Source organism: Geotrypetes seraphini, chromosome 11 (assembly GCF_902459505.1).
Source record: "Geotrypetes seraphini chromosome 11, aGeoSer1.1, whole genome shotgun sequence".
NCBI lineage: Eukaryota > Metazoa > Chordata > Amphibia > Gymnophiona > Dermophiidae > Geotrypetes > Geotrypetes seraphini.
The window spans coordinates 17,449,024-17,466,245 of NC_047094.1; the positions used below are offsets into that span (position 1 = coordinate 17,449,024).

Below are 17,222 nucleotides of genomic sequence, written 5' to 3' on the forward strand. Positions count from 1 at the left end.
AGATTGTCTCTTCTGTGTTTTGACTTACAGCGCTGTGTATGTCTAGTAGCACTATAGAAATGATTAGTAGCAATAGTAATACATAAAGCTTAAATTGCACTGTGGCCCATTTGTATTGGGAGTTTCTTAGCATAAGGCTCACTTGCTATTTCTGGTTCATAGACCTGGTCTTTCCCTGTGTAAAGGTAAGAACATAAGAATTGCCGCTACTGGGTCAGACCAAAGGTCCATCAAGCCCAGTAGCCCGTTCTCACGGTGGCCAATCTAGGCCACTAGTACCTGGCCAAAACCCAAAGAGTAGCAACATTCCAGCATCTCAAAGAATGGCAAGATTCCGGAACCCCATTGAGAGCAACATTCCAGAGGTGAGATTGTGATGTCATAAGAACATAAGAATTGCCGCTGCTGGGTCAGACCAGTGGTCCATCGTGCCCAGCAGTCCGCTCCCGCGGTGGCCCCCGGTAAAAGACTAGCCCTACCTGCTTACGTACTGGTTCAACAGGAACCCATCCAACTTTGTCTTAAATCCCTGGAGGGTGTATTCCCCTATAACAGCCTCTGGAAGAGTGTTCCAGTTTTCCACCACTCTCTGGGTGAAGAACTTCCTTACGTTTGTACGGAATCAATCCCCTTTCAACTTTAGAGAGTGCTCTCTCGTTCTCCCTACCTTGGAGAGGGTGAACATGTAGTGAGAGAAATCTCATAGGTGCAAGATGCTAAAATAAAGATAAAGGTGAGTTGTGAGCCATTCATAGAAGTGCGCTTAGAGCCAGTTTCCTGGTATAAAGCATGGCACTTAAGTTAGGAGTGGATCCCTGGTTTTCAGCAATGCTGTGTGCATCTTTAGTGAATGCCCCTGATCTTCACCTGCCCCTCCCATGGACCCCCCCCCCTTTTGAATTACATTCTATAAGATTTACATGTGGATCTTTATAGAATAGCGCTTAGCGAGATGCACACACAAATCCAAAATATTGACCATTAACGCTAGTAATTGACTTGTTAACCAATTTAGTTTCATGTGCATCTCAGGATAGCGTGCAATTTTGCTCGCCATTTATGGAGCCCAGGGACAGTCGGTGAGTTCATTAATTACAGCTGCACTCATTTATAGCAACAATTCAGCTGTTATCCGTATAGCCGATCAATTTAATCTAGGATAAAATATACCACTGTCATAAAATATACCGCTTATGGACAGCAGCTGAATTTCACTGTAATGCATAGCTATCCATATAGTTAGGTGAAATGCCCTGTCCTGTGCTCTAACTCCATCCTGGCACCCTTGGTATGGGCCCCAGAGTGCCAGACTGGGTCAGGAGCTGGTTGAGAGGAAGGCGACAGAGGGTAGTGGTCAATGGAGATCGCTCTGAGGAAAGGGATATTAACAATGATGTGCCTCAAGCTTTGGTTCTTGGGCCTGTTGTTTTTTAAATATTTTTTGAAAGCGATATTGCTGAAGGGCTGTCTAGGAAGATTTGCTTCTTTACAGATGATATCAAAAAATCTGCAATAGAGTAGACGCCCCTATGGTGGGAATATGAGGAAGGATCTAGCGAAGCTTGAGAAATGGTCTGAAATTTGGCAGCTAAGACTTAATTAATTACTTAAAACTAATTACACACACAAACAATTATGGTGAATTTAGGAAACACCTAAAAACATACCTGTTCTCGAAATACCTAGGTGACGAATCAGGACAATAGCCCCCATCGCAATCCCTCCCCAAATTAGATCTTGTAAACTGTTAACCTCTAATCTCTAACTATGAATGTTCCTTTCAATTTATGGAATTTTTCTAATTCATTGTAAACCGCATGGAACTTCACGGTCCTGCAGTATATAAACTGTTGTTATTATTTTTATTGTTGCTACTATCAGATATTCACTGCTACACTCTGTAATTCGATGTCTGTGCAGTTTCTCTTCATTGTAAACCACCTAGAAGTCGCAAGATTGTTGGCGGTATATAAGAATAAAGTTATTATTATTATTATTATTATTAATGCTAAGAAATGCTAGGCCATGCATTTGGGCAGCAAAAATCCAAGAGAATGATTCAGTTTAGGGGATGAAGAACTTATGTGCACTACTGAAGAGCGGGATTTGTGTGTGATCGTATGTGATGATCTTAAGGTGGCCAAACAGGTTGAAAAAGTGACAGCGAGAGCTGAAGGATGTTAGGGTGCATAGGAAATGTTACGGCCAGTCTGCACCTTCAAAAAGATATAAAAAGGATGGAGTCGGTCCAGAGGAAGGTCTTCATCAAAAGGCATATGAGAACAGACTTAAAGATCTCAATATGTACATTTTAGAAGTGGAAAGGTGGGAGAGGGAAGATATGATAGAGCCGTTTAAATACCTTTGTGATGTAAGTGCACATGAGTCGAGTCTTTCATTTGAAAGGAAGCTCTGGAATGAGAGGGCATAGGATGAAGTTAAGAAGTGATGGGCTCTGGAGTAATCTAAGAACATAAGAAATGCCTTCACCGGATCAGACCTTTTTACAGAAAGGGAAGTAGATGCGTGGAACAGTTTCCCAGAAGAGGTGGTGGAGACAAAGACTATGGCTGGATTCAAGAAAGCGTGGGACAGGCACGTAGGATCTCTTAGGGAGAGGAGGAGGTAGTGGATGCTGTGGATGGGCAGACTGGATGGGCCATGTGGCCTTTATCTGCTACCAGGTTTCTCTGTTTCTCTGATTTTGAGCAGCATTATAGAAAATACAGAGAAGGGACTTATACATTTTCCCCTTCATTCTAGAACAGGGTGCCTAAATTTCAGCACCTTGCGAACACTTGAATGTATTCAATTTTACTAGCAGTTACATGGGTAAATGCACAGTTGTGCTCTCAAGTGCTTGCAGATTGCTCAACTGTATTCTTAAAAAGTAAGCACAGAGCTGCCTTGGTGCATATCTGCAAAGGTGTGCACGTGAGTGGGGCTCCCAGTTTTTCACCCAGAAAGTGGTAGAAATCTGGAGGCGGTAATAGGGGAAAACACCCTCCAGGAATTCAAGACAAGTTCCTAGGGCACTGGTCTTTGACCTAAGGGCCGCCGCGGGAGCCGACTGCTGGGCACGATGGACCACTGGTCTGACCCAGCAGCGGCAATTCTTAGGTTCTTATGTTCCACATGGAAGTTAAGAACACTGTAAATTATGCACTAAAATGCTACAGGACTGGGGTAAGTGGGCATGCCTAAATGTAAGTGTGATAATACCGCTAGTATTCTATAAGAGAAAGTATGCTCGCATTCGCAGTGATGGAATAGGCGCACTACCCTGTTTATTTTTGGCACCCAGTTAGAGACTTGCCCCCTTAGTGGCCACCACTAATGTGTATCTCCCTTTGAACATTGGCCTGCAAATTTTTTTTTCTGACTTAAGAAGCAGGAGTCCATCCACGTAAATGAGATATGAATTATTTAACTATTATGATCTCAAGAGGAGAAAGATTTACCAAACCAGTTTTGAAGTTAAAATGTCCCTGAATGCTATATCCCCCCCCTCCCAATCTCACAATTAAAAATAAATGCGTTCTTTCAGCTTTTCATAAATGGATGACCACTATTGCTTGGAGAAATGCGTTGCCTTGTCTTTTTCTTTTCTCATGGATTGCAATTGTTTCTCCGATGTTAGCAAGCATGGACAGAGGTGTGAATATTGAAAATCACAGTTTTTTAAATGAAGCCTCCACTCCTTCGTGGAGCTATGAAAATAAACTGTTTATCCAGAGAAAGCCAACGTGAATGGCATTTTAAATATACAGTATACAGCAATTGGCATTTTGGTTAGAAAAATGATTTACCTAGTTGGTTGAAGTAGTATTGATCTTGTACTTATGATTCTGAATTCCCTTTCATATCAAACATTTAGACCAGGTGGGTCCAACCTTTTGGCTTCCCTGGGCCGCATTGGCCGAAAAAAAAATGTTTCCGGGGCCGCGCAAACACTGCAGCAGGACAGAGGAGGGAGCCGGCAAAATGGTAAACACCAGGGGGCAGCAGAGGAAAACACTGCATCGCCCTTGACCGGGGCTGCACAAAATACTTCCCAGGTTGGACACTCCTGAAGACAATCATTGAACACTTATTTATTTGATAAATTTGGTTAATCATCTTGATTATGTATTTCTTATGAAAAAGGCTGATGTATTTTCACTGTGTTTTCACAGCTTTTCTTGATGTGAACCGCTCTGAACTGCAAAGTACTTCGGGATACAAAAATAAAGTTATTATTATTATTGTCCTAACCATTGCTTTTAGAAGACGTTGTCAAAGCACTAGCTTCCATTTTCAGAATATTGATTCAGAGTTTGTACCTAGTTAGCAATTCTGTAACATGGGTGCTAACAGTTAACCTGCCTATTAAGCATGTACAATTTTAGAATTATGGCATCTACATGGATATGTGTCGCAATTATTTGTTTAAAAAAAGACTTTATATTCCCTTCTTTTGGCGAAGGGAAGTCCGACGCAGGCGGGGATCGTGAGAGGAGCCACCGCTGCGTCTTTCAACTAAATAATACAATACGGTAAGGAGCAGCAGGGAGCAGGCCAGACCGAAAAACAGAACCCTAAGCCGCGCATGCGCACTCCTACCTGAGGTGCCCTACATCTCACGGAAAACGGACGCACGCAGGTGGGAGTGCGCATGCATGGCTTAGCGTTTTATTATATTACATATACCGCCAAAGCCGTAGAAGTTCGAGGTGGTTTACAATAAAGAAGGGCTGGACAATCAGCGAATGGGTACAATCAGAGAAAGGGTACAATCAAATACAATCGATGAATGGGAAACAATCCGCAAAATAGATACAATTAATAGATGTAAGTAGGGGAGCTGGTACAATATAAGGGGTTAGGAGGGAAGGAGGAAAAAGGAGGAGGAAGGAGATCTAGGGGGCAAGGGTAGGGTAGGGGTCTTGGGCTACAAATCGGTTAAATAGATTTGTTTTTAATAATTTTCTGCAGTTTAGGTAGGATGAGGAGCGCGAGAAAATATTGCACAGCCAGTCATTTAGATGACCTGCTTGGAAGGCTAGAGTTCTGTTCAGATATCTTTTGTAACGGCAGGCTTTTAGATTTGGATGGCTGAAGAGATGAGCTTTGTGAGTGGGTCTGGATGGACGATCCATGGTAAAGTGGGGGACCATGTATAGGGGGGCCAAACCATGGATGGATTTGTAGCAGAGGCAGGCAAACTTGAATCTTATGGTCTCTGGGGCATTGGAGGGTTAGGTGAATTGCCCAGGGTCACAGGGAACAACACTGCAACCTCAGGGTCTTGAAGCAGCAACTCTAACCACTAGGCCACTCCTCACACCCTATCAATGAAGCTGTGATAGTGCCCTTTCATGGAGTCCTCGAGGACATAAAGATGAGTGTGGGAGAGAACACTCTCTCTGTGTCACCTATAAAAAAAGAAGGTTGACTCTAGGGGCTAGAGTCACTAAGGACACCGATCGTATCCCGACCACTTTTCAACCCAATTGTTCCCCGACCTGATTCACTAACCTTGGTGCTGATTAACCTCCGATCCGATCCGCACATGCAAATGTAGGCAGGCAGCAATCTATAATAATAAAATGTTAGTCACGCATGCGCACTCTAAAGTCGTGTTCCCTGATCCGTCGCGGACATGAGAGTGCGCATGTGCGCTTATCACGCATCGGGCTTACCACCGCTGCAGCCAGCTGAGGTCTATGACGCAGCTCAGCCTCTTCAGACACCCCCGCTCCTCCTCTTCGGGCAGCAGACTCCTCTCACGTGCCCAGCGCCGCCACTCGGAGGGCCGGGACAGAGCTGCGGTGCCGATCGCCTCCACCAGTCGGGCAGCCAGCCGCCGATCTCCAGCGGGCGGGGTATCGGAGGAGAGGGATCGCGGCCGCTCAGCACCCCCACCGAGGAGCCCAGCAACTTTCCGCCCGGGCTCTTTAACTGACCCCGCCGCCCGGTGGCGATTCCAGCAGCATGTGCAACAGTCTTCACACGCTGCTTCGGGCCCTTCTACTGCCCTGATTTGCTCTGCCGCATCTCTGATGATGTCATCAGAGACGCGGCAGAGCAAATAAGGGCAGTAGAAGGACCCGAAGCAGTGTGTGGAGACTGCTGCACACGCTGCTGGAATCACCAGGTTTGTAGTTGGGCCCATGGGAAGGGAAAGTGGGGTAGAGGAAACGCTAATGCTGCTGCACAGGGAAATGGAGGGGGAGGGAATGCTGCTTTGGACAGACAGACAGACAGAGGGAGGAAGGGAGACAGAAAGAAAAGAAGAAAGACACAGGGGCAGGGAGATACACAGAAAGACAGACAGACAAAGGGGGCCAGGGACAGAGACAGAAAAAAGACAGCGTCGGGGGGGGGTGCGGGATGTAGCAGAGGGAACTTTTCCAATGGGTGCAACTGGACGGCTGTCGGGAACCTCTGATCAGGGGCAGAGCAAGGTAAGTGTATCATAGGGATAAGAAGGAGGAGGGGGGAGAAAAAGGAAGGGATGCCTACTGCTGGATAAGGGGAGAAGGAAAGGTGCTGATGGACAGGGGAGGTGACGAAAAATGAACAGAGGCCTAATGTTGGACAGGGGGAGAAGGAAAGAGGTGCTGCTGGACAGGGGGGAGGTAAAACAAAGGGAGAAGGGCTGCTGCTGCATAAGGAGAGCAGTGAAGGGGTAGTGGTGGACACAGGGGAGGTAAAAGGAAGGGAGAATGGACAGGGGGAGCAGGCAAGGGGTGGTGATGGGCAGCCAAGGAAAAAGAAAGACAGAAAGAAAGAAAGCGGCTAAGGAGAGAGAGAGAAAGAAATAAAGACAGACACACACACATATATTCTAGCACCCGTTAATGTAACGGGCTATAAGACTAGTTCACTAATAATATGAGGAACACCGACTGGGCTGGCCAATCAAAAAATAAGCGACTGCTGAGGCCTATTCGCTCAGGTCCTTTCCGACTGCCCTGCTCTCTGCCCCGACTGTCCTCTTGCCGCCCTGTTCTCTGCCCCGACTCTCCTGCCCTTCTCCGCAGTGCGAGCCCGTGGTTTTAATCCGCGGTTTTAAAGCGGGTTAAAACCACGGGCTCGCGAAGACGAGTGAAGTCAAAAATCAAATCAAATCCAAAGCTCTGTAGGCATGCGTAGACCATCTACAGGCAAAGAAGATGGTCTGCACATGCGTCAGGATTGCTGTTCAGCGATCTGTGCGGTTGGTTGGGGGCGTGATTACGATCACCCCATTTGGATGAGGGCTCTTTGTTTCCAGAAACAGCAGCTGCTTCACCATTCTGTAGTGGTCAAAGCCACTCTCAAAAGGATCAAGAAGTCTAGGTCCCACTCTTTGGCACTGCCCTGAGAAGAGACGCTCCAAGCATTGGTCTTTTCTGGGAGAAACTTCTTTCAGAATGTTATGCCCATCTCCCACACCACTTTTTATCAGCCCTTAATGGCACGTACCTGCAAAGCATTGTATACAGAACAGAAGAGTTTAACCCTTTCAGGACCAAGGGACATATTTGTCCCATAACTTTAAAATCCTATAAATTTTGATTGGGATAGTCTACAGTTCTAAATTTGATATGTACGGATTCCATATGATACTGCCTTTATGTAAACAAACTGGTTCCGACATTCATTCATTAGCGTCAGATTGACGAGAAGATTCACTTGCCACACTGTCCATAAGCCAGAAGTGTGATTTTTTTTAAAAAAAATAATGATATTTCACAAAAAAAATCAATTTTTTGGCATCTGCAAGCCCTTTTTACCATAAAAATGTCGTCAAAACCACAAACATTGGCCTACGATCCTTATGGTCCTGAAAGGGTTAAAGTCACTTTCCCTGGGCCTAGGGAGAAGGCTGAGCAACTCTGTTCACTAGTAGGCAAAGGCAGGAAGTATGGAAAAATATATGATCTGACCTATGATATTTTTGAGACAGCATCATTAAGAGTGTCTGCTATGAGTATTGGTGCTTGGAGAAGCCTAAGGTCTCAGACCTAAGGTACAATGTGCAGAAAAGGTTTGCTGACATACTCACTTCCAACCCAGCTTTCTTAGAAGGCGTGCTCTACTGGTTACAGCTACAGCCTCAGCACCCTGCGATTGTGGGTTCAAGCACTGTGCTGTTTGTTCCTTGTGACCCTGGGCAAGTCACTTAATCCTCCATTGCGCCAAGTGCATTAGATAGATTGCGAGCCCGCCGGGACAGATAGGGGAAAAATGCTTAGACAACCTCCATTGATAGGTGGTATAGTAGTAAGAAAAAATGAACAAATTATGCATGAGGGAGATTTGCATATAATGGAAGTGACAGGCATGTAAATCTTCTCCATGCATATTCATTAGGGCTATTCTGAAAGCCTGATTGGCCTGGAGCCACTGTTCTAGGAGATTCCACTCTTCCCAGTGTGTGTAACTTTGTCTTCTCTGAATTTACCCAATAGTATATCTTTAGCTGTTGTGCTGGTATGATGGAAGTGTTTTAGATCCTTTTTTCTGTCTCCCCCCCCCCCCATATGCTTGAATATTTTATGCATTTGTCGGGCTCCAAAACCAACTCCATTAGGGTATGCCTTAGTGCAGTTGGCACATATCGGCCCATCTCTATATAGCTTTTAGGTGTTTGTTTCTTGCAGGGCTTGCTTCGATCGAGGCCTTCTATGACGCTGCCTGCAGTGTTATAAGACTACAATATTGTCTTAACCCAGCTGATTAAAGCTGCTTTTGAGCCGCTGGATATCTATGAACTAAAGTACCTGACTTGGAAAGTCCTCTTTTTGGTGGCGGTAACGTTAGCGTATAAGATATGTACTAAATTTTGAAACAATGCGGTGATCCTTCACATTCATCCAAAGATAGTGTTGGACTTCTTTAACCAGTCAGTTACATAGAAACATAGAAATAGATGGCAGATAAGGGCCACGGCCCATCTAGTCTGCCCACCCTAATGTCCCTCCCCTACCTTCGCCCTGTGAATAGATCCCATGTGACGATCCCATTTGGCCTTAAAATCAGGCACGCTGCTGGCCTCGATCGCATGCAGCAGAAGACTATTCCAGCGATCAACCACCCTTTCTGTGAAAAAGAATTTCCTGGTGTCAGCTCGTAGTTTCCCTCCCCTAATTTTCCACGGATGCCCTCTTGTTGTCGTGGGACCCTTGAAAAGGAAGATATCTTCCTCCGTCTCTATGCGGCCCATGAGGTACTTGAACGTCTCGATCATGTCCCCCCTCTCTCTGCGCTCCTCGAGTGAGTATAGCTGCAATTTGTCTAGCCGTTCTTCGTATGGGAGATCCTTGAGTCCTGAGACCATCCTGCCAATATTTTTCCATAGACCTCATGCCCACAAAGGTGAAAGCACATTGCACATATTGCATTGCAAAAGCTCCTTCGCCTTTTGTTTGATGTGAATTAAAGCTTTCAAGAGTCCACAAACCTTTTGTTTTTTTTGTTTTTTTTTGCCTAATTAATCTGAGTCTACAATTACTATTTGCACTCTATCCAGATGGTGAGCAGACTGAATTTCCTTTGCTTGTGCTCAGGCAGGCTTGGCTCTTGGGGATCTTGTCAGAGCTCATTATGTCAGAGCTATGGCAGCATCAAGTAGCCCACTTGACATCAGCCTGCAAGGAGGAAACTTGCAAAGCTACATCATGGACGTCTGTCGATACATCCACATTGTACTATTGTCTAGAAGGAGACTCTTGATTGCAGTCGTAGGTTAAGTGAGTCCATCATCCAGAAGCTTTCTGGAGATTAGAATCCAGCTCCATCCCCTCTGGGCCCATTTATCTTCATTTCCAGGCTTTCCAAAAAGGCAAACATGTAGAAAAGGCAAGTTACTACCAAAAATATATTGGTATCCGCCTGTCTGTTGTAGAACCTTGCATGTTAATTAATTCCCTCTTTTCTGTTAAAGGCAATCTGTAGATAGAGAGACCCTTGCTGTGAAACCTGCCTGTGCTTGGAGAAAATATTACCTATCTTTTATTGGTGCACACCAGGATACAATTTCTCACATACCTTTGGGTTACCATATGGCTCCAGAAAAAAAGAGGATTGGATTGAGATAGCTGAGTTTTGCTTCCATTGCTTTCAATAGAAGTAAAACCCGATGTCTCGATCTGGCCTCCTTTTTCTGGAGCCATATGGTAACCCAAAGGTATATGAGAAATTGTATCCTGGGGTGGTTTGTTTTCCGCTTTCCAAGCTTTGGGAAGTTGGCCTCTCCTGCTTTCCTGAGACTCCTTTTTCTGGAGTCATATGGTAACCCTACACATATTGCCAAGGAGCTGTATTGTTGTTGTAAGTTTTAATACTGGATAGAGTTGATCTGTGTGAAAGTAGCAGGCAGAAAGTGTCACGCATGTGCACCGAGACTTCTCAAAGCTTCCAAAGTACTTGGAGCCAGAGTAGATCTTCCACGCTGAGCTCTATCAGTGACATCACCCTTGCTGTGAGGAAGAGGGTCTTGCAGTCCAGGGAGAACACCTACTGCCAGTTTTCTCTTTAAAAGTGCATCCTCTGAAACTTTATAAATAAACATATTTGTCCAAGCCAATATTTAAATGATCCATATATCTGTAAAAGCTGGAAAAAATGTTTGTGTAAGAATGAAGTTGTTTAAATCTTGTAGTTGACAAATGGTGAGGTATGCCCAATGTTGTTGAATTAAAGCGGTGGAACTGTAATATCTAATTTTGAAGATGTACAAAAAATACTTTTAAGTTAATGTATTATGACCAAAATCAACTGATTACACATTGGCTTGAACCCATTTATAAAACTTCTTAATGCATTATAGCAGTTTACTTAATTCCTTGAATAAAAATGTTTATAATACATTATGCGAGGTTAAAACACCCACATAGATGAAGTTATATATTTACAGCACATCTAAGGGGTAGTTATTAAGGAGTGTTACAGTCATAATGCATGCTATTTGCTCCATAGCACGCAGTAAAAGTAATAACGTGCATTACCATATTGTCAGGTACCATTTACAATGCATGCAAATACATACAAAATACCTCATTACTATGTAAATTGAATAACAGAGCTTGTGTTGAACATCACAAGCTGTGTTATTTCCTGAAAAATAATGCCAGCAAAAAGCTGGCATTATTTTTCCTAACTTGGAGAATAAGGATTCAATGTCCACAGCTTGAGGCTCCAAGCTATTTTTTGAAGGGGCCAACCAAGCTGTAAAGCAGCTTTCCCTGCCCTTTCCCATTTAATATTTTCTCTCCTAGTGTGGACCTTTCCAGTTAATATCTCCCCACCAAAAGACCCCTCCCTTTCAAATTCTTCTCAACCCTGAAGACTCCCCCTTCCCTAAAACTCCCTCACCTTCCTGTAGGCTTCCCCCTCTCCCAGGTCTACTTTGCAAAATCCCTTGGATTTAGTTGGATTAGGACAAGAGCAATTTCTCAGTCACGCCTGCTCTTGCCCCAGCTGGCACAGGGTTGGAAAATAGGGCCAGTTGACCCCTAGATGTAGTCTTGTTATACTGTCTCTAGTGGTCTTGCTGCCACACCGGAATTATTTTCACCTGGTGCCAGCAGGAGAAGGAGCAACTGGACACCACTAGACCCCTGAGAGACCTGTTTTACAGGTAGGCCCAGGGAGATCTACAGGAGTGCTAAGGGGGCTTTTATGGGAAAAGGCGATCTTCAGGGTGAGGAAATATTAATTGGAGGGCTGCATTGGACGGTGTCAGGTCAAAACCGCGGAAGACAAAGGCGCGCGCTGACAACTGAGTGCAGCGCGGAGGCGCACGCCGAAGAAAATAACTATTTTCAAGGGCTCCGACGGGGGAGCGGGGGGGAACCCCCCACTTTACTTTATACAGATCGTGCCGCGTTGTGGGGGGTTTGGGGGGTTGTAACCCCCCCCATTTTACTGAAAACTTCACTTTTTCCCTAAAAACAGGGAAAAAGTTAAGTTTACAGTATAATGAGGGGGGTTACAACCCCCCAAACCACCCACAACGCCGCTGCGATCTGTATTAAGTAAAGTGGGGGGCTCCCCAACAAAACCCCCCGTCAGAGCCCCTAAAAACTGTCATTTTCTTCGGCGCGCACCTCCATCTTGCGCTCAGTTGTCGGCGCGCACCTTGTTTGTCTTCCGCGGTTTTGTCTATGAACCGCATTGGACTAAGGGCTTTTCCAGAGTAGAGTTATTGATTTGGGGGAGCTGCATTGGCAGTAAGGGAAATTTCTTTATAATTTGGCAAGAACAGTCAAGCGCATCAGGTCAATACTTAGCGGTCTGATGATCCCAGGCAGTGTGAATAGTCTTGCTTAGAAAATGCAGTATTCATATACTGTGGGACCTGTGATACTGAGCTTCTTCAGGCTAGCCACACCTTTGGAAATTATGCTGCAGTGAAATAAAAACTAAATTGAAATTCATTTATAGCATACTTTAACCACATGTGAACAATGTAAAGCGGTAAAAATGATTTTGGTTTTGTTTGCTTTTTTGTAGGGACACTATGACCCCACTAAAACAAAATTGATTCATTTAAGCATGAATCCTGCGAGCCTAGCAAAGCAACATCGCAAAGAAGAGCAGCAAAAGCAGCAAAAGGAATGTGAGCAACTTCGAGAACTAGTGAGAATCCTCGAGGGAGGAAATTCGGTTCCTGAAAAACTGGAGATACAAGGAAGCGCACAGTCCTCCCAAGAAATTGCAGGTGGGTGGCAGGCCCAGTCTCTGCTTCTTTAAAACATTAGAGGGCATTGCAGTTTTCAAAGTACACTTCTCCCTCCATATTCGCTGTGATAGGGGATTAACAGAACCGCAAATACAGAAAAACCGCGAATAATTTTTTTCATTTGTTATTTGCGGTTTTCTATTAAAAGCCATCTTGAATATGGTGAAACCATGAATAACACGGTGGGAGACCTAGCCTATTCCTGAAGGAGAGGCAAAACACGGTGAAGGAAGTGCTGGGAATCAGTGATTTTCTCTGTAAACACTTGGAATCAGCGATTTCTCTATGCAAGCTGATGTCATTTGGGGGAGAGGAGCCAGCAAGCTAAAAACCGTGAATAATCGAAACCGCGATTGCTGAAATCACAAATACGGAGGGAGAAGTGTACTGTTACAAGTACATGGGTCATGGAAATATTTGATTCCTGGTTCATTAATGTAGGATATTCATATAACTTTGGTAACTATTGCAAAGGAAAAGCTTAAAAAATCTCAATGATATAATAGTCCAACAGAATTATTCAGACATTTACTAGGATGACAAAAAAGAGCTCAGATCAAATGCCCCAAAAAGCAAGAAACATTAAATAGGTGATAATTTTCTTTCATCAATCCTTAGTGGATAAAGAAAGGTTGTTCACCCTCTCCAAGGTAGGGAGAAGGAGAAGGCACTCTCTAAAGTTAAAAGGGAATAGATTCCGTACAAATGTAAGGAAGTTCTTCTTCACCCAGAGAGTGGTAGAAAATTGGAACGCTCTTCCGGAGGCTGTTATAGGGGAAAACACCCTCCAGGGATTTAAGGCAAAGTTGGACAGGTTCCTGCTGAACTGGAACGTACACAGGTAGGGTTGGTCTCGGTTGGAGCGCTGGTCTTTGACCTAGGTGCCGCCGCGTGAGCGGACTGCTGGGCACGATGGACCACTGGTCTGACCCAGCAGCGGCAATTCTTAGGTTCAAAAAATGTTTTAACTTCACATAATGTCAGTTCTCAGAAATCTTCATGCAACATCAAATTCAAAACAGACTGTGCTAACTTAATAATAATAACTTTATTTTTGTATACCGCAGTCCCAGAATAGTTCAAAGCGGTTTACATGGCAAGAGACTGTACATCGACAGCAAAGTTACAAATAAGTCAATCAAAATAGCTTAGCAAGTCGGAAGCAGGCAAGAAGGAGATAGCGAAGTTACAAACAAGTCAATCAGCGTAACTTAATCGTGTGAAAAGTGAATTCTGAAGTCCTTGTGGAGCTATGAAGTTAAGCAGACATTAATACACAGAACTTTTATTGTCTTACCAGGGGTGTCAAAGTCGGTCCTCGAGGGCCGGAATCCAGTCGGGTTTTCAGGATTTCCCCAATGAATATGCATTGAAAGCAGTGCATGCACATAGATCTCATGCATATTCATTGGGGAAATCCTGAAAACCCGACTGGATTCCGGCCCTCGAGGACCGACTTTGACACCTGTGTCTTAGACCGTATGTACTATGAACTCCTTCCTGCCCTCCATAGTCCTCCCTATCCTCTTCTAATCCCTTCCTTTGTAATGTCGCCTAGAGCTTGTATAGATATGTGTGACGCACAAATGGAATAAATAAATAATTATTCTGAAGTGAGTGAGACATGAAGATTGAGATTACATGAAGTTCATATTTTTTTATTGGTCCTAAAAATATTTCTATCATCCACTGAATGTTTCGTCTTCTTTAGGGCTTTTTATCTGTGGTCCTTTTTTTCTTCCAAGTAAATATGTGAATATTATTGTTGACTAATTTATAATTGAGATTTAGAAGTTTTTACTCTAGAATAACCAGCAAAGGCCTAAATATTGTACTTGACTCTTTGCGTATCCTCATCATTTTTGGATGAATTTGTCATCTAGAAATTCAGAATTTATTTAGGTTGGGTAGGGTGGGCAATGTGATTCCACCCAGTGGTTTGTGTAGTTCATGGTTCTCGGTGCATTTTTGAACATTTTTAGGAATATTTTCACTACAGTCCTTCCTTGCAGAATGATGCACAGAAAAAGAAGAAGAGCTTAGAAAGCTCATGTTCAAAAGGATTAGAATGTTACGAGAGGATGATTAATATTATGTTATTTCATCCACAAAATGGGAACCAAAGCATCCTAGAATTAAATAATTTGCATTTTTTAATAATCCTTTCCAGCTACTTCAGTTTCACATCATATTAATATGATTTCCTTCAGTTTAGATTAATAAGTGACTCATCTTTCATGATATGCAGAGTAGAGTGCAGAGCAGGATTGGCTAGAGATCTTCTTTCAAGATTAGATATGCAGGTGGTTTCTCTATCTTAGTTGAAAGTGGAGTTTGGAAGCCTGGGAGACACGAAACCGTACCACCTTTTCTGCATATTTAAGGGGGAATTCCTCAAAGTGCGTTAAAGGTTTGCCCTTTACAGCACCTTCATGCCCCATAGGATTCAGTAACCTGTGGTATCTCAGTATCGCAGGTTGTTGAATTCCATCTCACAGGAATAAAGCGAGACTACTTACTCCAGTGATTGAACTGGTTAAATGCCCACACCTATATATGAAAACAAACCTCCCAGATTCTATATACTCCTCCCAGATTCTATATACTGTGACCCAGAGTTGCACATGCAAATCTATGCACATTGCAGATTAGCAAAGCTACTACAGCAGACCCTCAATATTTGCGGGGGTTAGGGGCAGAGCTGGCCCGTGAATATTGAAATATCACAGATAAATTTCAGGGCAGGCTCTGATTCACCCCCGCCTCCCTCCTGCGTCCTGGACCTTCCCCAGACCTTACCCGGTGGTCTAGCGGCGACACGGGGCAGGATTGATCCTCCTACGCACCTGCCCCGTGCAGAGCCATCATCAAAATGGCTGCCGCAAGTTCCCGTTGTAGTAGAAGGAGCGCAAGTGTCGCCGCTGCCACCCTCCATCCGCTTATGGCAGGCGCAAGCTGCAGCTTTTTAGGGAAGCTGCTCCCTGGTTCTTCTCCTGCAATCAGCCCCGCATAGGGGGCAGGGCGACTGGTGTGTGGAAGGAGCGCGATCATTACTATCGACCTCCGTTCGGTTCGGTTTAGCAGGTGGCATGGTCTTGCATTGCAAATGGCCAAGAGGAGGTCTCGCGCCTGAGCAGACGAAGTGCTTGTGGCAGGCGCGAGCTGCAGTGTTTTGGGGAGCTGCTCCCTGGTTCTTCTCCTATGCAGTGGGACCACTGTGCAAAGCACCAGCACTGCTAGTCCAGGCAAGTATTGACAGGGGAGGGGAGTGTTGGGGGCTGAGAAGCTACTGGGCTAAGGAAAATAAAGGGAGAGCTGCTACTGCACCAGGAGGGCTGGGTTGGAGGCTGAGAAACTGCTGAACTAAGGAAAATAAAGGGAGAGCTGCTACAAGACCTGTAGGGAAGGTAGAAGGAGAGATGCTGCTGGGAGGGGAGGAGGGAATGGGAAGGGAAGAGAGCTACTGTTGTATAGGAGGAGGAGGGAAGAGGTGCTGCTGGACAGGGGAGGAGAAAAAAAGGAAGGAAACAGCTGGCAGGGAGATTAGAGGAGGGGAAGGGGTCAGGGTGGAATGAAGAGATCAGATGAGGGAAAGGGGAGAGACAAAGTAATGAGAAAGTAGAGAGAGATTGATACTGGGAAGGGGGTCAGCAGATAAATAAGGAGAAAGGGACAAAGATGCTAGAGAGCAGTGAAGCTGGAATGAATCATGTAAAAAGGAGAGAGGGGGCGCAGGCTGGATGGAAAGGGGAGAGGGGCATAGAAAGAAGACAGATACCATATGGAAGGGGGAAAGGGCAGACAGTGGATGGAAGGGACAGATGCTGGATTGAAGAGACAGAGAGGGCACACACTGGAAGGGAGTGAAAAGATGACAGCAGAAACCAGAGACAACAGTCTGCCCTTTTTTTGGGGGGAGGGGTTCTTTCTGTCTTACCCTTTTCTCCTACCATCATCATTCTGTGGCATATCAGAATCCTCCCCCTCCCCCCCCCCCCCCGGTTGCCCAGCCCCTCTGGCAAATTTAAGAACCCATTGTGACCCATGAGTCAAAACATTTGCCCACCCCTGAGCTAAAGAATGAGACAGTGACTGAATTCATCACCATTCCCGTCCAACCACGGGAAATCATCCCCATGTTATTCTTTAAGGAGAGAGGGAAAAATCAGAGTATGAATGGGCACAGCCACTGACCCTCAAGCCTTGCATTGAAGAATGCTGGTGTAGGAATAAGGTTGAAATAGACACTAAAGCAGGGGTCCCCAAAGTCCCTCCTTGAGGGCCGAATCCAGTCAGGTTTTCAGGATTTCCCCAATGAATATGCATTGAAAGCAGTGCATGCACATAAATCTCATGCATATTCATTGGGGAAATCCTGAAAACCTGACTGGATTCGGCCCTCAAGGAGGGACTTTGGGGACCCATGCACTAAAGAATGACACTGAATGTTTAGGAACATAAGACAGCATTGCCATACTGGGACAGACTGAAGATCAATCAAGCCCAGTAT

General features: G+C 44.8%; 1 protein-coding gene across 3 annotated transcripts in view; it reads left to right on the forward strand.

The window, feature by feature from the left end:
• The window catches only part of MAD1L1 (mitotic arrest deficient 1 like 1), a 1,000,553-nt gene that overhangs the window by 665,858 nt on the left and 317,473 nt on the right, over nt 1-17,222 (forward strand). For all 3 annotated transcript variants that reach the window (XM_033963126.1, XM_033963127.1, XM_033963125.1), the window contains exon 16: nt 12,484-12,691. In XM_033963126.1, the coding sequence (XP_033819017.1) occupies nt 12,484-12,691 (208 nt within the window). The remainder of the gene's footprint in view (nt 1-12,483; nt 12,692-17,222) is intronic.